The sequence below is a fragment of the Hordeum vulgare genome, chromosome 1H, assembly GCF_904849725.1.
Source record: "Hordeum vulgare subsp. vulgare chromosome 1H, MorexV3_pseudomolecules_assembly, whole genome shotgun sequence".
Lineage (NCBI taxonomy): Eukaryota > Viridiplantae > Streptophyta > Magnoliopsida > Poales > Poaceae > Hordeum > Hordeum vulgare.
Genome location: NC_058518.1, coordinates 478675870 through 478697727, shown reverse-complemented (window position 1 = coordinate 478697727; position 21858 = coordinate 478675870). Strand labels below are relative to the sequence as shown.

Below are 21858 nucleotides of genomic sequence, written 5' to 3'. Positions count from 1 at the left end.
AGAAGATCAAGTTCCTACGGTCTGATCATGGGGGTGAATATCTGAGTTTCGAGTTTGGTGCTCACTTAAGACAATGTGGAATTGTTTCACAGTTGACACCGCCTGGAACACCACAGCGTAATGGCGTGTACGAACGTTGTAATCGTACTTTATTAGAGATGGTGCGATCTATGATGTCTCTTACCGATTTGCCGTTATCGTTTTGGGGTTATGCATTAGAAACAGCTGCATTCACTTTAAATAGGGCACCATAAAAATCCATTGAGACGTCACCATACGAACTGTGGTATGGCAAAAGACCAAAGTTGTCGTTTCTTAAAGTTTGGGGATGTGATGCTTATGTCAAAAAGCTTCAGCCTGAAAAGCTGGAACCCAAAGCGGAAAAGTGTGTCTTCATAGGTTACCCAAAAGAGACAGTTGGGTACACCTTCTATCTCAAATCTGAGGGCAAAGTGTTTGTTGCTAAAAACGGAGCTTTTCTCGAGAAGGAGTTTCTCTCGAGAGAATTGAGTGGGAGCAAGATAGAACTTTATGAGGTTGTCGAACCTCTCATCCCTCTGGATGGTAGCGCAAGGCAAGGGGAAACCCCTGTTGTTGCGACGCCAGTTGAGGAGGAAGTTAATGATGATGATCATGAAACCCCAGATCAAGTTCCTGTCGAACCTCGCAGGTCGACGAGACCGCGTACTACTCCAGAGTGGTATGGTAATCCCGTCTTATCAATTATGTTGTTGGACAACAATGAGCCTGCGAATTATGAAGAAGCAATGGTGGGCCCGGATTCCAACAAATGGCTGGAGGCCTTAAGTCCGAGATAGGATCTATGTATGAAAACAAAGTACTACCTGAAGGCCGCAAGGCTATTCAGAACAAATGGATCTTTAAGAAGAGGATGGACGCTGACGGTAATGTGACCGTTTATAAAGCTCGACTTGTGGAAAAGGGTTTTTCACAAGTTCAAGGAGTTGACTACGATGAGACGTTCTCACCCGTAGTGATGCTTAAGTCCGTGAGAATCATGTTAGCAATAGCTGCATTTTTCGATTATGAAATCTGGCAGATGGATGTCAAAACGGCGTTCCTTAACAGTTTCCTTAAGGAAGAGTTGTATATGATGCAACCCGAAGGTTTTGTCGATCCTAAAAATGCTAACAAAGTGTGCAAGCTCCAGCGATCCATTTATGGACTGGTGCAAGCATCTCGGAGTTGGAATAAACGCTTTGATGAGGTGATCAAAGCATTTGGGTTTATACAAGTGGTTGGAGAATCTTGTATTTACAAGAAAGTGAGTGGGAGCTCTGTGGCGTTTCTAATATTATATGTGGATGACAATATTGCTGATTGGAAACAACGTGGAGTTTTTGGAGAGCATAAAAGATTACTTGAATAAAAGTTTCTCTATGAAGGACCTAGGAGAAGCTGCTTACATTCTAGGCATTAAGATCTATAGGGATAGATCGAAACGCCTGATAGGACTTTCACAAAGTACATACCTTGATAAAGTTTTGAAGAGGTTCAAAATGGAACAGTCCAAGAAGGGGTTCTTGCCAGTTTTACAAGGTACGAGATTGAGTAAGACTTAGTGCCCAGCAACTGATAAAGATAGAGAGCATATGAGCACCGTCCCCTATGCTTCAGCCATAGGTTCTATCATGTATGCAATGCTGTGAACTAGACCGGACGTTAGCCTGGCCATAAGTATGGCAGGCAGGTTCCAGAGTAATCCAAGAGTGGATCACTGGACGGCGGTCAAGAATATCCTGAAGTACCTGAAAAGGACTAAGGAGATGTTTCTCGTGTATGGAGGTGACGAAGAGCTCGCCGTAAAAGGTTACGTCGATGCAAGCTTTGACACAGATCCGGACGACTCTAAGTCAGATACCGGATACGTATTTATTCTTAATGGGGGTGCGGTAAGCTGGTGCAGTTCCAAGCAAAGCGTCGTAGCTGATTCTACATGTGAAGCGAAGTACATGGCTGCCTCGGAGGCGGCTAAGGAGGGTGTCTGAATGAAGTAGTTCATGACGGATCTTGGAGTGGTGCCGAGCGCACTGAATCCAATAACCCTGTTTTGTGACAATACAGGTGCCCTTGCCTTAGCAAAGGAACCACGGTTTCACAAGAAGACCAGACACATCGAACGACGCTTCAACCTCATCCGCGACTACGTCGAAGGGAAGGACGTAAATATATGCAAAATGCACACGGATCTGAATGTGGCACACCCGCTGACTAAACCTCTTCCCCGAGCAAAGCATGATCAACACCAGAACTGTATGGGTGTTAGATTTATTACAATGTAATTCGCATGCTGATGTGAGGGCTAGATTATTGACTCTAGTGCAAGTAGGAGACTGTTGGAATTATGCCCTAGAGGCAATGATAAATAAGTTATTATTATAATTCCTGTATCAAGATAATCGTTTATTATCCATTCTATAATTGTATTGAATGAAGACTTAGATACATGTGTGGATACATAGACAAAACACTGTCCCTAGCAAGCCTCTAGTTGGCTAGCCAGTTGATCAAGGATAGTCAGGGTCTTCTGACTATGTACAAGGTGTTGTTGCTTGATAACTGGATCACATCATTTGGAGAATCATGTGATGGACTAGACCCAAACTAATAGACGTAGCATGTTGATCGTGTCATTTTGTTGCTACTGTTTTCTGCGTGTCAAGTATTTGTTCCTGTGACCATGAGATCATATAACTAACTGACACCGGAGGAATGCTTTGTGTGTATCAAACGTCGCAACATAACTGGGTGACTATAAAGATGCTCTACAGGCATCTCCGAAGGTGTTCTTTGAGTTAGTATGGATCGAGACTGGGATTTGTCACTCCGTGTGACGGAGAGGTATCTCGGGACCCACTCGGTAATACAACATCACACACAAGCCTTGCAAGCAATGTGACTTAGTGTAAGTCACGGGATCTTGTATTACGGAATGAGTAAAGAGACTTGCGGGTAAATGAGATTGAAATAGGTATGCGGATAGTGACGATCGAATCTTGGGCAAGTAACATAGGGAAGGACAAAGGGAATGACATACGGGATTATATGAGTCCTTGGCACTGAGGTTCAAACGATAAGATCTTCGTAGAATATGCAGGATCCAATATGGGCATCCAGATCCCGCTATTGGATATTGACCGAGGAGTCCCTCGGGTCACGTCTACATAGTTCTCGAACCCGCAGGGTCTGCACACTTAAGGTTCGACGTTGTTTTATGCGTATTTGAGTTATATGGTTGGTTACCGAATGTTGTTCGGAGTCCCGGATGAGATCATGGACGTCACGAGGGTTTTCGGAATGGTTCGAACCCAAGGCAAGGCCCCTCCCCTCCCACCTATATATACGGAGGTATTAGGGCTGATTTGAAACAACTTTGCCACGGCAGCCCGACCACATACCATCATGGTTATTCCTCTTGATCGCGTTTCTGCGGAGCTCAGGTGGAGCCCTGCTGAGATTAGATCACCACCAACCTCCGGAGCACCGTCACGCTGCCGGAGAACTCATCTACCTCTCCGTCTCTCTTGCTAGATCAAGAAGGCCGAGATCATCGTCGAGCTGTACGTGTGCTGAACGCGGACGTGCCGTCCGTTCGGCACTAGATCGGAGTGGATCGTGGGACGGATCGCGTGACGGTTCGTGGGACGGTTCACGGGGCGGATCGAGGGACGTGAGGACGTTCCACTACATCAACCACGTTTATTAATGCTTCTGTTGTGCGATCTACAAGGGTACGTAGATCTGAAATCCCCCTCGTAGATGTACATCACCATGATAGGTCTTCGTGCGCGTAGGAATTTTTTTGTTTCCCATGCGACGTTCCCCATCAAGGTTTACCATAAGTCTTACTAGTACTAGGCTACCGAAGGCTTGATGCCTTGTGAGGAGCATATTAGTCACACCCCTGACCTATTCATGAGTTTACTAGAGATCACCCCAATCTCATAGATTGTGACCCGCAGTCGGGCTCATATAGGTGTGTTCCTCCAAAGACCGCTCTGTAGGATAGCATCTTGCTTGCACATAAGCTTTAGAACACATTAAGACAGTAGTCATCCTACCATACAGTATCCGAGAGTATTGCATCTCCAACGGGGTGGGTTAGTAAAGTTACTCTCCTCAGTTCACCACTGGCTTGTTTTCCCAGGTCCTACTTCATGGGATCTCCGATCATATAGGTTGGGTTACTGCCATGGCAACTCATGTGGGTCTCATACCCATCTCCCTCGATGCACTATCTATCACAACACGTGATAGCCCTTTAGTAAAGGGATCTGCTAGATTCTTAGCCGTTTGGATGTAATCCAACGGTATCACTCCGGAGTTTCTCAAACATCTGACAGACTTCAATCTCGTTCTTATATGTTTACTGGACTTCATGTTGTCCTTTGAACTTTTCACTTTGACAATAACTGTTTGATTATCGCAGTTCATAAGGATAGCCGGAACCGGCTTCTCAACCACATGCAAGTCCATCAAAAGATATTGAAGAAATTCTGCTTCGACACCAGATGTGTCTAATGCTGTTAATTCTGCTTCCATTGCCGATCTCGTTAAGATCGTTTGCTTGCAAGACCTCCAGGAAACAGCACCACCTCCAAGAGTAAACATATACCTAGTAGTGGCCTTCATCTCATCAGCATTAGAGATCCAATTCGCATCACTATAACCTTCAAGTACCGATGGGTATCCCGTATAGTGAAGTCCGTGGTTGATAGTACCTTTCAGGTAGCGCATAATTCTTTCAACAACACAACAATGAACATCGCCCGGATTGGCAAAAAACCGGCTAAGTTTGCTCACAGAAAACGTGATGTCAGGCCTCGTTGCGCTAGCTAGATACATAAGTGAACCAATAATTTGAGAGAACCTCAATTGATCTATAGGTGTGCCTTTGAACTTTCGAATCGGCACACGAGGATCATATGGTGTTTGAGAAATTTTGCAGTCTGAATATCCAAAACGACTCAAAATCTTCTCAACATAGTGGGATTGCAGAAGTGTAATCCCACCCTCATCATCTCTCAAAAGCTTGATGCTCAAGATAACATCAGCCACCCCAAGGTCCTTCATCTCAAAGTTTTGAGACAAGAAAGACTTAACCTCCTCAATCACTTTGAGGTTCGTTCCAAATATCAGTATGTCATCAACATATAAGCACAATATAACTCCTTCGCCCCCACCATGGCGATTGTATACACATTTGTCAGCTTCATTAACAACAAAGACAACAGATGTCAGAGTTGTATTAAACTTCTCATGCTATTGCATAGGTGCTTGTCTCAGACCATATAAAGATTTCAGCAACTTACACACCTTTCCTTCCTGACCGTCTATCACAAAGCCATCTGGTTGTTGCATATAGATTTGGTCGTTTAGCTCTCCATTCAGGAAAGCCGTCTTCACGTCCATTTGATGCATGAGAAGACCATGCGAGGCCTCCAATGAGATAGTACTCGAATGGTGGTCAGTCTAGCAACATGTGAATAAGTATCAAAGAAATCTTCTTCTTCTTTCTGGGCATAGCCCTTGGCCACAAGCCTAGCCTTGTACTTTTCAATCGTACCATCGGGCCTAAGCTTCCTTTTGAACACCCACTTGCATCCCAATGGTTTGCAACCATAGGGACGATCAGTAATTTCCCATGTCCCATTAGCCATGATGGAACCCATCTCGCTACAGACTGCAACTTTCCAGTAATCAGCATCTGGAGATGCATACGCTTCTAAAATAGAAGTGGGATTATCATCCATGAGGTATACGAAGAAATCATTACCAAAGTCTTTGTAGTCCTTTATCTCTTTCCCCTACCAAGGGTTTCCTCTTCATCCTCCTCAGGATTTTCATCATGTGTTTGTTCATAATATTCCATAGGAATGGCAAGCTCACGAGTTTCCTCAGATTCCTGCCTAGAAGTGCTTTGCATATCTCTCATGGGAAAAATATTGTCAAATAATGTAGCATCCCTTGACTCCATAATTGTACCGACCTTCACGTCATGTACCTCATATTTCACTACTAGAAATCTATAGCCAACGCTATTCTTAGCCTAACCCAAATTAACGTAGTCCACGGTCTTTGGTCCAAGCTTACGCTTTTTGGGGATCGGCACATTGACTTTTGCCAAGCAGCCCCAAGTACGTAAGTACGAGAGGGTCGTCCTTATCTTTGACCACTCCTCATAGGGATTGACTTCATTATCTTTTGCAGGAACCTTATTCAGGACATGACATGCAGTCAATAAAGCCTCCCCCATCATGCCTTGGATAAACCCGATGTATCTAACATGGCGTTAACCAAATCAGTTAGAGTAGGTGTTTCCACTCGGCAACCCCGTTTGATTGGGGTGAATAGGGAGGCGTCCTCTCATGAATAATGCCCTGTTCTGCACAAAAAGAATCAAATTCGTTCGAGAAGTAGTCTTCACCACGATCAGACTGGACTCGTTTACTTTTCTTTTCAAGTTGATTCTCAACTTCTGCCTTATAGATTTTAAAGTGGTGTAGAGCCTCATCTTTATTATTTAACAGATATAAATAGCAATATCTAGTGGAATCATCTATCAATGTCATGAAATATTTCTTTCCACCTTTAGTCAACACACCATTCATCTCATAAAGATTAGAATGTATGAGTTCTAATGGCGCCAAGTGTCTCTCCTGTGCAGCCTTGTGAGGCTTGCGAGGTTGCTTTGCTTGCACACACGAATGACACTTAGAACCTTTGGCTAAAGTTAAACTCGGGATTAAATTTAATTTTTCTAGCCGCGACATAACACCGAAACTTATGTGACAAAGACGTGAATGCCAAACTTCAGATTCATTAACACTCGCATGGATATTGTTCATGACTTTATTACAAAAATCTTCAAGGGAAAGGTGGAACAGACCTCCGCATTCATAACCTTTTCCAACAAAAAGTCCATATTTCGTAACAACTACTTTATTAGACTCGAAGACCAACTTAAACCATTCTCTACACAGAAGGGAGCCACTAACAAGATTCTTCTTGATGGCGGGGGTATGCTGCACATTCTTCAGCTGCACTATCCTTCCCGAAGTAAACTTTGGATCGACCATGCCAACATCAAGAACAGAAGCACTCGCGCCATTCCCCATCAATATGGACCCTCGGCCTGTGACCTGGTAAGAAGAGAACAATGATATGTCAGCACACACATGAATATTTGCACGTGTGTCTAACCACCAATCGGTAGGTTGACAAACCGAAAATATAGTAAACAAATTACCGTACCCAGATGCACCACTTTCATTGTTGCTCACAATCATATTGGCAGACTTGGAGTCCTGCCCTGACTTCTTGTACTTGTTTGTGCACTTACTGGCCCAGTGTTCCTCAGAATCACAATTGAAGCAGCCGTCTCCCTTCTTGTTCTTCTTGGAGGTCTTCTTACCCTTCTTCTTAAAGTCGGTATTCTGTTGGACATAATTATTTCCCTTGGGCTTGTGGGAATTGAAGTTCCTCTAATGTACCATGTTGGCAGCAGAAGGACCTTTGACCGTTTTTCCTTGTGAGTCCTTTGCTCTCGAGTTCTGCTCAACACTCAGATGGCCGATGATATCCTCTATTGAGAATTCACGCCTCTGATGTTTCAGAGTGGTAGCAAAGTTCCTCCAGGAATTCAGAAGCTTAGAGATTATACACCCCGCAACAAATTTGCCTGGTAAATCGCACTTTAGAACCTCAAGTTCTTTAGCAACGCATATTATCTCATGAGCTTGTTCCAGTACAGAACGGTTCTCAACCATTTTGTAATCATGGAACTGCTCCATAACATACATCTCTCTCCCACAACCCTTTGGAAACATGCACATGTAAATATGCATTAACCAGCTTATCTTCGATCACGCTTAAAACTGCTCCAAGGAATAAGACGGTGGCATGTGCGAACGCCTTCTCTTGTTCAGGAGTGATTGTTTCCATAGGAGTAACACTGGCTACCCAGAACACGTTCATAATGTGAGCCATAAGGTGGTTCTCGTTTGCCAATGCTTGAAATAAGTACCGGTAAACTTATCCGGTTTTAGTGCAACAGCAAAACCGTTACTCGAAAAATTCCTATACACATTAGGTTTTTGGATTGTTGAGTAAATAGGCAATTTTCCAAATAGACTAATCCACAAAATAATTACTAACATGTCATTGACTAGATTCATGACACACTGATTATGGAGCATACCAGCAAGTACTACGCATATAGCTAGTACTACTAGGGCAGAAATAAACAGGAGCCGGATAAACGGGTTATACCCTCTGATCGGCCATTTGGCCTTAGCAGCAGCGTTGGCGGCGGCAGCATCCTCTGCCACCTTGTTTTTGGCTTTGGCCTTCTCGTGGACGAGACGGTCGACTTCACTTGGTGAAGACATGGCGATGACGAGGGCGACTCGGACGTAGACGAAGCAGACGGAAGGAGACGAGCAGTCGTGTGATCGCTCCCCAAAAACCCAATCGCCCCTCTCCCGTACATGATCCGGAGAGGCGGGGTTTTGGAGGCTTGCTCTCCCGTCGACCGTGTACGCGGTTAACGGGACGGAGTCGTCTGCGACAGCAGCAGCAAAGGAACGAGCGCATCAGGCAGAGGCGATTTGATCTCGTGACGCCTAGGGTTGGCGTTAGCCCTGCTTATATAGGCGGTCAGGTGGAGAGACGTGGGCTGAACCCACGTCCGAGTCGGTAACAGCCCACGAACCGGCATCTCAGATCGTGGCGCATCCGTTCCGTATTCTACGTTCCTAACCGGCAAAAAAAGCGCGTAGGTATGAGCTCGGCTCGGCTCATTCGCGCAACGACGAGGCTTGGTGAGGCGGGCGACTGAGGAGGAATGCGCGAGGGCCTCTTCTCTTCTCACTCTTCAATAGCATGTAGAAGAGAGACCCTTATAAAGGGGTCGAACTTCTTCTTCACTAGCGAGGTGGGACTAATTAAACTTTCTACCACCATCTTGTCATGCCACCACCTACATGGGCCCTTGAAGATTTATGGAATTGTCTTATGGGCCTAAGGCCCATCACAGATTTCAACAAAATGAGTGAACCTGACTACATACATCTGTATGTAGTATATATATAGTTGAATCTCTAAAAGGTCTTATACTGCCTCCGTTCCAAAATAAGTGTCTTAACTTTGTAGTAGCTCTAGTATAAAATTATACTAAGCTTGAGACAGTTATTTTGGGACGGAGGGAGTATTCTCTTTGATGTCATTTTTTTTATTTTTTTTCCTTTTCTCATGGGTTTTTGAAATAGAGCAGAACGGTAAACAACTCTTGCAAATACATTTTACGGCGAGAGCAATAAAACCATTTAAAAAAAAAACATGCACTACCTCCCGCTAAACAACTGCAAATGCATAATATTTCACCGAGGTGAGACCGTTAAAAACATGTACTACCTCGTGTTTAGCAAAGTAGACATGCCAAAAACTCATTCGTACGCGAATTCAATTGTATGCTTGTCATGAAATACAACACATACTTTTTGGTCGAATATAGGACATAAGAACCCATCACACATGCACGCCCTAGAAACAGCAGTATTTTAGTTTTTTTGTGTGTGTGCCAAGCAATTGCCTATATTACTTGACCAACAGCAACAAGTTTTTTGTTTTTGTTTTTGACATGGAACTTGTTTTTATTCCATTAACCAAAATGCACACAGCATAATCGCTGGCCACCAAGTCCTGTACGGAAGCAGGAGCGCCTCCCGGCCAAAGGGCCTGGGGATCAACGTCCATCTTTGCACCGAACGCAGCGAGGGCGTCAGCTACCTTATTACAAAGCCTGTGACAATCTTCTAAAAAAAAAAGCCTGGGACATGCATAGCACGAAACGAACAGAAATCAAGTCCAACCAGTCCTGAGTCCAACAAATGCTTTGATCTCTCGGAATAACACTCCTTTCGTAGACAGATCGTAGTCGCATGCGGTCATGGTAATTGCCTGAAACCAGCTCCCTTGAATCTATTTCCAGAATGAAATCCTTGTGCTGCATGTAAGGCCTGAACACAAGATTCAACCTCTGCTTGTACCGAGTCTTGCAGGAAATCCAGCCTGCCCGCCCGCCCCTGCGCCTACAGCTTCTCCTTCCTTATCCCGAATCACAAAGCCGTATCCTCCATTACGGCTTGCCGGCTGAAAACTGCCATCCGTATTGATTTTCAGAGTATCGCCACCTGGTGGTTTGCATCTATGCTGCAGACCAACCTTCGCGTTCGCCGTTCGGGACTTTCATCTCATGAGCCCCGCTTCGATACCCCCCCCCCCACACACACACAAAACGTAGAAGGATAGAAAGGTCATTTCCTTCAAACGTATTCACGTAATGTATATACGTACGCCGCCACGTTGGCCCTCCCCGCCCACCTTGCCACGTCGGCACCGTTGACGTGGAAAACCGTCGCCTCATCACGTCGCACCCTACACCCCCGACCCCCGGTTGACTCGTCGTTCATGCTGGGCCAGCCCGTCGCTTGACCAAATTCACGTCGCCCGCAGTTGACCTCGCCGCCGCCGACGCCCGTGACAATCGGCCCCCACCGCACCTTCTCCACATCGCCGACGACGACACCGCCCCGTTCCGGACCATGACGTCGTTGCGGATCACCCTGTCACCGGCCCCGTCCACGCGTTCGCCAGTGCCGCCCATCTACACATCGCAGCCTACGACGCCGCCCCGTTCCCGGCAACCACTCTGCCGCCGACCCGTCCACGTTCACCACTGCCGACCACCTGGCAATCGCCGCCCACGACGTCACCCCGTTCCCGACCGCCACTCCGCCACCTCGTTCCCGATCACCAAGCCGCCGCCCCGTCAAGGATCATCCCTTGCCGCCGGAGTCATCGTAGGTTTGCGACCTAAGCTGTTGAAATAAAACCGAGTCTTATACAAAAATTTAATTGTAATTTTTTATATATCTTTACTGTTGTATAGTGCTTGACGTGTTTGAATGGAGGAGTACACTGGTTATTCGAAGGATGAGTATGATATAGATACCGGTGATGCAACTGACAACACAACAGTTCTATTAATGATGATGATTATAATAGCACCAATGAATCATGGTCTTCATATGATAATTTACCTTCGGAGGATTTTCAAAATAATGAAGATGATACATGCAGTGAAAACATAAGTGATATATATTTAGATTTTTAAGTTTGTAAAATACAATACAATGTTTATTTCATGTGTGTATTTATTGTACAGGAAGATGTGGATGTTGAGAATGCGAAAAATAATAAGGATGACTCTTTCTACGATAATGTAAATCAGGTATGTTCAACCATTTTTGTACGGTAACCAGTAGTGTGAACTAGATTATGATAGAGGATAACTCTCATGGTTTTTTTATGTATTTCTTCAGGAGGACATAAATGATTGTATCGATGATGATGGTGAAGTAGAGATTGACATTGCGGAGACTGAGAAGTTGGAAAAGATGCTGGATACGCATTGTAAGGTTATGGAAATAACATTTAAATCCCAAGGGGATGCGTACATGTTCTACAACAATCACGCGAAAGAGCGTGGGTTCGGCATCAGGAAAGAGAAGGTGAAACGAGGAAAAGGTCCTGCAGGAATTATAAGGTTCAGGCGGTTTGTTTGCTTCAGAGGAGGAAGACGGCGGAGGAAATTCATAACCATGGATGGCCGCATCCGCAGGTTAAGGAGGGAGGCTCGTTGCGATTGCGGTGCGCACTTGATGGTGAAACTGGATAAAGCTCGTGGAGTTTGGTTCGTCGCGGCATTTTTTGATGAGCACAACCATGACCTCGCTCGACCGATGAGGTGCCATTTTTGTGGTCACATAGACGGGTAGATGATTTCCAGAAGGCGGAGATTTTAGCGCTATCAAGGAAGGGGATCCGAAAGCACATCATAGTTGATAACTTTATCAGCAGATACGGTTCGTATGATAAATGCGGACTTGTGAGGCGTGATGTGTACAACCTATGTTGCAGAGAGAAAAGGAAGCTCCTTGCTAAAGGTGATGCTGACACGGCGATTGGTATAATGAGGAGTAGAAAGGAGAAAGATCCGGACTTGTTTTTTGAGTATATGCTGGATAAAGAGGGGAGATTGAAGGGCATGTTATGATGTGACACACAGTCTAGGCGAGACTATCAGGATTATGGAGACGTGGTTGTGTTTGATAGCACGTATAAGATGAACAGATACGGTATGCCGTTCATCCCATTCGTCGGTGTTAATAATCATCGTTGCACCACCGTGTTTGCTTGCGCCATTGTGTCCGGCGAGACCGAAGGAACCTATGTGTGGCTGCTCGAGACCTTTCTGAAAGCAAATTGTCAGGTAAAACCAAAATCAGTAATCATAGATGGAGACGCTTCAATGATTCGAGCTATTCGTATTGTTCTTCCGGATATTTTCCATCCTCTTTGTTCATGGCATGTGGAGAAAAATATGCAGAGGCACCTTTATCACAAATCATTTATGAAGTTCAAATCACTGATTTATTATGCGACCTCGCCCGCCAACTTTGAGAAGAGATGGAATGCTTTCATTGTTAGGTGGAAGACACCTAAAACTGAACAGTGGCTTAACAGGATGTACAGAAAGAAGACACTATGAACAACGTCATATCTTTCAGATGGATTTTTTCTTGGTATGCGTAGCAATCAGAGAAGCGAAAGTCTGAACTCCTCCCTTCATCTCCATTTGGACTATGGTATGACTATTGTTGATCTGGTAGTACATTATGAGAACTGTTTAGATCGCCTACGTGAGAACGAGGTGGAAGATGATTGCACTGCTAATCAGTCACTTCCACCATCAATTACTGCATATAAGGCTATTGAGGATCATGCTGCCCTTGTTTTCACTCCAGCTAATTTTTATATTCTGCAAAAAGATCTTTTGAAGCTGGCAGAATTGGAGATATTTGAGACGCTTGTGGGAGTTCAGCGGTCTACTTATATTGTCACATGGCAGAATAATCACAAGTTCAGGTATGATGTTATATATGAACCAAGTAACTCAGATGAAACGATATCATGTAGTTGTGGAAGGATGGTTCGAAAAGGGCTGCCTTGCAAACATATTTTCTTTGTGCTGGTGAATGTTCTTAAATTGTCTGAAATACCAAATTGTTGTGTGCTATGTCGGTTGACGAAACATGCGAGACATGGATTGCATGCGCAGCGCAAGAGTGATCTGTTTGGCTGGGGTTAGTCAGGGGAAGAACAACGTTCTCGGTATAGTAGGCTTAGCATAAGAGGCGCACAAGCTTTGCGTGTTGCATCAAATGATACCTTCTTGTTCGATGATTTGATGAAGTGTCTGGACAATATAATATTACAGAGAAAGATCCCACTTGAAGAAATGATAGGCGAGAGAAGGTATAAGAGGATGATTTGCAAATGCACCTGAAGAAAGTGGAGGTACTATTGGTGATCATGCGAATATAAGGTCCAAGGATGCACCTAAAAAAACCAAGAAAGGTGGTCCAGAAGTTACGAAAAATGGTAGACCAAAATCTTTTAACGAAAAATATTGTGGTCCTTTGTGCAGCCTATGTCACAATCCGGATCGTAACAAGGCAACATGCAGTAAAAGGTACGTTTTACACAAATTAAGTTTTTCAAATGATGTATTTTATTGACTTTATTTTCTAACAAATATTTTATATTTATTATGTAGGTACGAACGATAAACATGATGCTTCATTTGTTAAAAGAAGACAATATGAGACATTTGTTATTTTAATAAAATTAAGTTGTACTTGAAATATTATATTTTGTGTGATGTGAGAAATGTACCGTCGCTATGCGTTGTACTAAAAATCTATTATATATTTATCTATGAGACATTTTTGAGGTGTTTTCTTAATTATGATGTTCTGATTTATATTAATAGTGTTGATATTATGTTGTACCGTCGCTGAGCGTCGCTGTAGCCGCTGGACCGACGTTACTAACGACGCGATGCCGCTGGACCGACTGTTGGGGAACGTCGCATGGGAAACAAAAATTTTCCTACGCACACGAAGACCTATCATGGTGATGTCCATCTACGAGAGGGGATGAGTGATCTACGTACCCTTGTAGACCGTACAGCAGAAGCGTTATAGAACGCGGTTGATGTAGTGGAACGTCCTCACGTCCCTCGATCCGCCCCGCGAACAATCCCGCGATCAGTCCCACGATCTAGTACCGAACGGACGGCACCTCCGCGTTCAGCACACGTATAGCTCGACGATGATCTCGGCCTTCTTGATCCAGCAAGAGAGACGGAGAGGTAGAAGAGTTCTCCGGCAGCGTGACGACGCTCCGGAGGTTGGTGATGACCTTGTCTCAGCAGGGCTCCGCCCGAGCTCCGCAGAAACGCGATCTAGAGGGAAAACCGTGGAGGTATGTGGTCGGGCAGCCGTGAGAAAGTCGTCTCAAATCAGCCCTAATTGCTCCATAAATATAGGAGGAGGGAGGGGGGGCCTTGCCTTGGGGTCCAAGGACCCCCAAGGAGTCGGCCGAGCCAAGGGGGGGAGGACTCCCCCCCCAAACCGAGTTGGACTTGGTTTGGTGGGAGGAGTCCCCCTCCCTTCCCACCTCCTTCCCTTTTTTTTTCTTTCCTCTTGATTTTTCTTCTCTTGGCGCATTGGGCACTTGTGGGCTGTCCCACCAGCCCACTAAGGGCTGGTGTGGCTCCCCCAATGCCTATGGGCTTCCCCGGGGTGGGTTGCCCCCCCGGTGAACTCCCGGAACCCATTCGTCATTCCCGGTACATTCCCGGTAACTCCGAAAACCTTCCGGTAATCAAATGAGGTCATCCTATATATCAATCTTCGTTTCCGGAGCATTCCGGAAACCCTCGTGACGTCCGTGATCTCATCCGGGACTCCGAACAACATTCGGTAACCAACCATATAACTCAAATACGCATAAAACAACGTCGAACCTTAAGTGTGCAGACCCTGCGGGTTCGAGAACTATGTAGACATGACCCGAGAGACTCCTCGGTCAATATCCAATAGCGGGACCTGGATGCCCATATTGGATCCTACATATTCTACGAAGATCTTATCGTTTGAACCTCAGTGCCAAGGATTCGTATAATCCCGTATGTCATTCCCTTTGTCCTTCGGTATGTTACTTGCCCGAGATTCGATCGTCAGTATCCGCATACCTATTTCAATCTCGTTTATCGGCAAGTCTCTTTACTCGTTCCGTAATACAAGATCCCGCAACTTACACTAAGTTACATTGCTTGCAAGGCTTGTGTGTGATGTCGTATTACCGAGTGGGCCCCGAGATAACTCTCCGTCACACGGAGTGACAAATCCCAGTCTTGATCCATACTAACTCAACTAACACCTTCGGAAATACCTGTAGAGCATCTTTATAGTCACCCAGTTACGTTGCGACGTTTGATACACACAAAGCATTCCTCCGGTGTCAGTGAGTTATATGATCTCATGGTCATAGGAATAAATACCTGTCACGCAGAAAACAGTAGCAACAAAATGACACGATCAACATGCTACGTCTATTAGTTTGGGTCTAGTCCATCACGTGATTCTCCCAATGACGTGATCCAGTTATCAAGCAACAGCACCTTGTTCATAATCAGAAGACACTGACTATCATTGATCAACTGGCTAGCCAACTAGAGGCATGCTAGGGACGGTGTTTTGTCTATGTATCCACACATGTAAATGAGTCTTCATTCAATACAATTATAGCATGGATAATAAACTATTATCTTGATACAGGAATTATAATAATAACTATACATTTATTATTGCCTCTAGGGCATAATTCCAACACCGACGTCATGTACGACGCGAGGCCGCTGGACCGCCGTTATGTACGACACGACGTGGCGTTAATATAAACATGCTCGCTGGCGCAGCGGCGGTAGCCCAGTGCCTTTATATAAACTGACCGCCAGGTCACCGGGTCGAATCCATCTGTCGCCCACGACGGGTTATTTATATATTTTTTACATGACGTCGGGTGCGCGTGACGGGACTGGGACTGGGACAACGACGCGACAGCAACAGCGACGCAGCGACTGTGCACGGCGACAACGACGGGGGCTGGCGGCGTTGCGACGCAGCGACGACCAGAACAACACAGCGACGGGGCTGACGCAGATCGTCGCTACAGTGCTGGGACGGCATAGCGACGACCAGAACAACACAGCGACGGGGCTGGCGCAGGTCGTCGCTAGAGGGGCTGGGACGGCACAGCGACGACCAAAACAACACAGCGACGTGGCTGGCGCAGATCGTCGCTACACGGGTTGGGACAGCACAGCGACGACCAGAACAACACAGCGACGGAGCTGACGCAGATCGTCGCTACCATAAAAAACACATATGGTACGTACAATCATGACCATAAAATCAATACGAACATATTTCATGAAATACCAAACAAATTATCTTTCAAAGTATATTGTATCATTACAATTCAAATAAGTATCGAACACATCAGGGAAACCTTCTACGGGACAAAAACCCTCCGTGTTCTACAACTTAATCTCGCGAAATAAGTCTCAATACTTTGTTCTTCACTTTCTCAACAATGTTGTCCTCTGAAAATATAAGTTCAACAAGAATTTTACTCCTTGATTCATTAATTTCGTCCTGGTCAAATGTAGATGTCCACTTTTCTTCATCCCAATATTCGATACATCTCAGAACGAACAACCCGCAAGAAACTCTAAGAAAAAGCGTTATGTTAGGTAATGATTGAATTAAGCTTGTTACAATATTCGATAGCATTTATGACTTACCCATCAGTTTGTTTTGGCATTTCATACTCCACAATGAGCTATGTAGAGACATCAGGAAATTTACTTTCAACTTGTTTATTGGCAACCGCAATATCTATAGCAATTTGCGCTTTCTGATAAAAATAAATTTAACGTTATCATCATACATATTGCAAGACGCGGTACAAAGTATGTAACGAAGAAAAGAAAACTTACCAGAATGTGAATGGTTTTACGAATATTTCTGTCAATTGAACCAAGTGAATTAAGAACTTGAAACTCTTTCTTAGTGTTGTGCATGAGAACAGTTATCCAATGATTACCATTCACGTTCATAGGAAAATAAGCTTACGAAAAAAAATTTAACTTTGTAAATAAAATGTTAACTTTATTAAGAAAACAATACCTTGTCCGTGTTGAAATACTCGTCCATGACTCTAGTAATAGTTGTTGTTCTTTTTACCAAAATCTCCATCTTCATCTTCCTGCCTGTCACGCGACCAGCTGCTCGGTCTACATATCTACATAAAAGTCGAAGAGGAAGTAATTCATATCTACATTCTATAGACAGATCGAATAAGAAATACGTAACTTGTGTCGACGAAACCGAGCATGTTGACTGCCTTGAGAAACCACTCGATTGGGGTGACTGCTTCGAATATCATACCCAATTTATACCTTGCACATTCAGCACCGAACCTCACCAACCTTGAATCGCCCGGCTAAACATATTGTTGGGTCATAGCACACACGTTCGCATGTCACCATTCCCATCCGCGCTCAACACCATCATCTCGACTTCCATTCTAAGCTCGCTAACCACACTCCTGAATTGCAACCAGATCCAAAAGTTGAATCACGATTACTCCACTACCAAGAAAAAAAAACCCCAAAGCCAGAGGAGAAGTGGGAAGCGGACGGCAACAGATCACAACGAGGAGAGTGCAACGTCGGGATTCCATAGCACACATCTTGTCAGGGTACATGACCAGTCCTTGTCGTCATCGACCACTTCGAGACCGATGGTGGTGACCGCGTCGGAGGCTCGCGACAAATATGGAACTACAAAGGCCAAAATTGGGAAGAGGATGGAGCGGTTAGAGGTGACGAGGAAGGACGGGGGCAGCAGTGGCGGTGCCTGGTGAACCAAGGAAGAGGAGAGAAGGCGGCGGCGGCGGCAAAGAAGGAAGGGAGTCATGGGGGAGACCCGGGTTATGTTAGAATTTGTTCTACTACTCCGGCCAATCCTGCGTGTGTGAGCGAGACTTGACCAATCCCTCCTCGCGTTCATTTTGTCCTTTCCTATCCAATGTACTACCCTCCTTCGGGTTTATAGCGTATGTATGTTCTTAGGTTTCTGATTTGACCAACATAGAAGTTGTATGACACAAAAATATACATTTCGCAACTCATTCAGATAAGAATTTGATTATATGCTTGTCGTGGAATACAACTCATAGTTTTGAATTTGATTATACGCTTGTCGTGAGATACAACTCATATTTTTTAGTCAAATAGAGGACATAAGAACACAAACCCGCCCTACAAACAAGGAACATGGAGTAATTTAGGGCTTCCATACATGAATTTAACAGGTACATGAAAGATGTAACCATACATCAGACCCGATACTTGGGTCGAATCAACCAAACCCTTGTTCGGTTTCCATAAACATCCATGTCTGCACACATACTCACAAAACCACTTTCACGGGTAGACCTCGATGATTGACCTGAAACCTAGAACTGGTATTATCTTGTAGCCACTAAACCCAGCTTCAAGAAAGATCTTCTCCCACTCTTGCTCATCTCGCTCGATGCCATCGACAATCATGATGTAGAGATCAAACATCGACTGTAGCTCTTGATGATTTACGTGTGATGGTCCGGCTCCGATGACTATGTCGATGATTATTACCTTCCCTCCTTTCTCTCGCGGAGGAATAGATTTCTTGCAGTTCTTTAGTATTTTGACACAATCCTCGTGGCCCCAGTCATGTAGTACCCACTGAAAAAGGACTTACATTAAGAGCTAGTAGAAAACTAATACTCCCTCGAATCCAAAATAAATGTCGCGGTTTTGATGGAGTACTACTTATTGGTTTACTGGCCATTTAGAAAATAGTTACATGGTCCGCTTTTTCTTTTTACAGTCCGCTTGATGAGTTATATATGATCCATTCCGTTCTAAACATGGAGGCCATCTTCAAGATGCAATTTTGGATATTTATTTATCTAATAAGTATGTTGGCAATTTTCCAAAAGAGCTATACATTCATTGTTATTTTGAATTAAAGTTCTTTGAATTTAATGGTAAGACTAGCTATATCGCTATCTCTTGTATTCAAGGCTTAACTTACGTAGTTACGTCTGTATCAACCTTACAATTATCAGGGTAGTTTGTCTTGTCTCTGTACTTTTAACTTCAGAGCTACTCCCTCCGTTCCTAAATTTATGTCTTTTTAAAATTTTTATTAAAAAACTACACATGGATGTATATAGACATACATTATTGTATATATTCATTCATTTTACTTTGTATGTAGTCACTTAGTGAAATCTCCAAAAAGACTTATATTTACAAATGGAGGGAGTAGATCCATCAAACTCCTGTAGCTTTAGCTCCCACGCTGGTGCGATCGACTAGGACGTTCGTTCAGCGTTACGGCTACCTAACAGGAGCCTTGACGAAGAAAATTGTAGAAGTACGTACCTTGAGGAAGACGGCGTCTGCCGGTGGAATACTCTCGAACATGTCGCCGGCGACGTACTTGACGTCCGTTCCAGCCGGTGCCTTGGCGACGACGTGGCCGAGGTCCATGACGGTGCATTCCAGACGCGGGAAAGCCTTGGAGATGGCCTGAGCTGCCGCGCCGAGGCCGCCCCCGACGTCCATCAGGGAGCTTATCCCCTGGAAGACCTCGCCGCACTCCCTGATGGCGATGTCCATGATGAAGCAGCTGTCCGAGACCATGGCGTCGTTGATGAGCGCGTCGAAGGTGGCGTCGTGGTCGGCCATCTTCCACAGGGCCTCGCCGTGCGTCTGCGTGAAGATGCACGGGTCCGGCAGCGAGTGCTCGAACCACGCGCCGATCCCAAGGAAGGGGGTGACGAAGTTGGGGCTGAGGAGCATGGTGATGATCGAGGCCAGGTTCCGTGAGCCAACGAGCAGGCGAGACACCGGGGTGAGGGCGTACAAGGGCTCGGCGCCGCCGCCGTTGCAGGTGCCGTTGTTCAAGGAGGTAGCAGGGTAGACGACGTCCTGCTGCTGGACGACGCTGAAAACGCCCGAGACGGTGAGCGTGCGCATGAGGCGGCGCAGGCAGGGGATCTTGGAGGGGTGCACCGTGGCCCTGGCGACTATCTGGGGGAGGGTGGCGGCGCCGCCGTGGTGGTGGATGGCATCGGCGAGGCGGAGGTCCAGGGCGGACTTGAGCGCCATGGACTTGATGTAGGAGAATGTGGTTCTCCAGAGCTCGTGCTCGGCCTCGAGCAGGGCCTGGTCGCATGTGCTCTTGACGGTGAGTGCCATGGTGCAGTAGTGCAGTGTGCTTGTACTTCCCTACGTTTGGCTTGGTGGTACATGGAGAATCAAATCGTTGCTTCTTTATATAGAGATCGACGTCGTGCCGCTCGTGGTACACAAAGATACAGTATAAAAATAAGCGTCCGACGTTTGTAAGAACTGACGCAGCATCTGAGGTAGGAAAATCCCTCTGTGCATAATGTGATACATGCGAAACGCAAGAGTAGCTACCTCGAAGTTCGAACTAACAAATATTCTTCCAAGAGCAGGACGAGCTGGTACCGGTGTCCTTTTTTTTTTTTTGGGAAAATTTTACAGGAAAATCAGTGCAAGCTTCAATTATTTGGTCCTAAATTTCTCGGATGAGGCGTTTTTTTTTTCCAATAAAGGATGAGTTTATTGGCTCAAATGAGGTATTAAGGGGATACAAATACAACTAGGACATTTTTGTTGTCTTTGCTCAACTAGAATGAGGCACACGAGTAAATTGCAAAAAACGACCATAATTGGATCAAAATTATTAATTGTTCAGGAAAAAAACCAGCAGAAAACATGCATTTTGGTGGGTGTTTGATGACTTTTGCACAATTATGATGGTTTTTTGTAATTTACTCTAAGACACACACACACACACACAATACGTTGGCAAAGAGCAAAGTCTCACATGGCCGAACCTATTCCTAGCCTCCTAAGCTGAGTGGAATAAAAAAAACTCCTAAGCATTCAAAAGAACAAGGCGCGAGGACGCCGACGACGTTGAGCCAGGAGTGGCATAGAGTTGGGGACGACACGACAACAACGCCATACGTAGAGGTGAGTTAGAGGTTAACGGTTTCAGATACATGGGAGTGGTGGGGAGGTCATCGAGGATGGAACTTGACGAGTTTAGGTGGTGGCCTGAGGCAGCGACAACATGATGCAGGAGGTGCCTCGGGCAGGGCAAGGCAGGCCCCGCTGGTCGTGTGGGAGCGGGAGCGAGCAATTATGCTTGGGCGACCTGAGAGTAGAGGAGAAAAAAGATGAACAATTTGGAATGGCTGGAGCAGAGGAGAAAGAAGAAAGTAGGACAACCATTAGATTTCAATCCGACAGCTCTGACAAAAACAACATAAACCAAATGTGTTTTCAGTCACCTGATGACAAATAGGTGGTCCCTTAGGGCAGCCCGAGTGGGCAATTTTGACCCCTCTAACACAACCGATGAGTGTTTGAATGTGTTCGTTTTGAGTCCCTATTTGCTTGTGCATGCAACCATATCCTTCACATCTTTACCTATACACCAGTCACATGTATGTGATTGATGAGGATGGTGGTAGAAAAAAAAGAAAAAAGAAAAAAAAACTGACCTGACATGTCTAGCACCTCTCATATTGCCTCCATATATGGGTTGGGTATGAGGAGTGCCGAACAATCGAGAGGCCTTCAAGGCTTTGGTTGGGTCAAAAAAAATTCTTTCTCTTGTTTTGTCCATGGGCTTGTATTCGTCAGGTCAATTTGAGGAGTCAGGTTGTAAATGCTCCTACTCCGAAGTTGCACCCGATATTTTTTTTGCAGGT

General features: G+C 45.1%; 2 protein-coding genes across 2 annotated transcripts; one reads left to right on the top strand and one right to left on the bottom strand.

Moving 5' to 3' along the window:
* The first annotated feature begins 10942 nt into the window (after nucleotides 1-10942).
* Nucleotides 10943-12139, top strand: LOC123401231 (protein FAR1-RELATED SEQUENCE 5-like). The gene is made up of 3 exons (XM_045094974.1): nucleotides 10943-11314; nucleotides 11406-11830; nucleotides 12004-12139. Exons 1-3 carry the CDS (start codon nucleotides 11228-11230, stop codon nucleotides 12137-12139), a joined length of 648 nt encoding a protein of 215 aa, XP_044950909.1. The 5' UTR covers nucleotides 10943-11227.
* A 6081-nt stretch (nucleotides 12140-18220) lies between these two features.
* LOC123416329 (O-methyltransferase ZRP4-like) lies at nucleotides 18221-20368 on the bottom strand. Its single transcript, XM_045106791.1, has 2 exons — nucleotides 19490-20368; nucleotides 18221-18784 (listed from the first exon to the last, which is right to left on the bottom strand). The coding sequence occupies exons 1-2, from the start codon at nucleotides 20306-20308 to the stop codon at nucleotides 18485-18487; spliced, it is 1119 nt and encodes a 372-aa protein (XP_044962726.1). The 5' UTR covers nucleotides 20309-20368; the 3' UTR covers nucleotides 18221-18484.
* Between the last annotated feature and the right edge of the window lie 1490 nt (nucleotides 20369-21858).

Coding starts and splice junctions, on each gene's coding strand:
- LOC123401231 (XM_045094974.1), top strand. CDS start 11,228: ATGTGTGTATTTATTGTACAGGAAGATGTGGATGTTGAGAATGCGAAA. Junction 11,315..11,405: donor TCTACGATAATGTAAATCAG/GTATGTTCAACC, acceptor GTATTTCTTCAG/GAGGACATAAATGATTGTAT. Junction 11,831..12,003: donor GACCTCGCTCGACCGATGAG/GTGCCATTTTTG, acceptor CCTATGTTGCAG/AGAGAAAAGGAAGCTCCTTG.
- LOC123416329 (XM_045106791.1), bottom strand. CDS start 20,308: ATGGCACTCACCGTCAAGAGCACATGCGACCAGGCCCTGCTCGAGGCC. Junction 18,785..19,489: donor CAGACGCCGTCTTCCTCAAG/GTACGTACTTCT, acceptor GTCCTTTTTCAG/TGGGTACTACATGACTGGGG.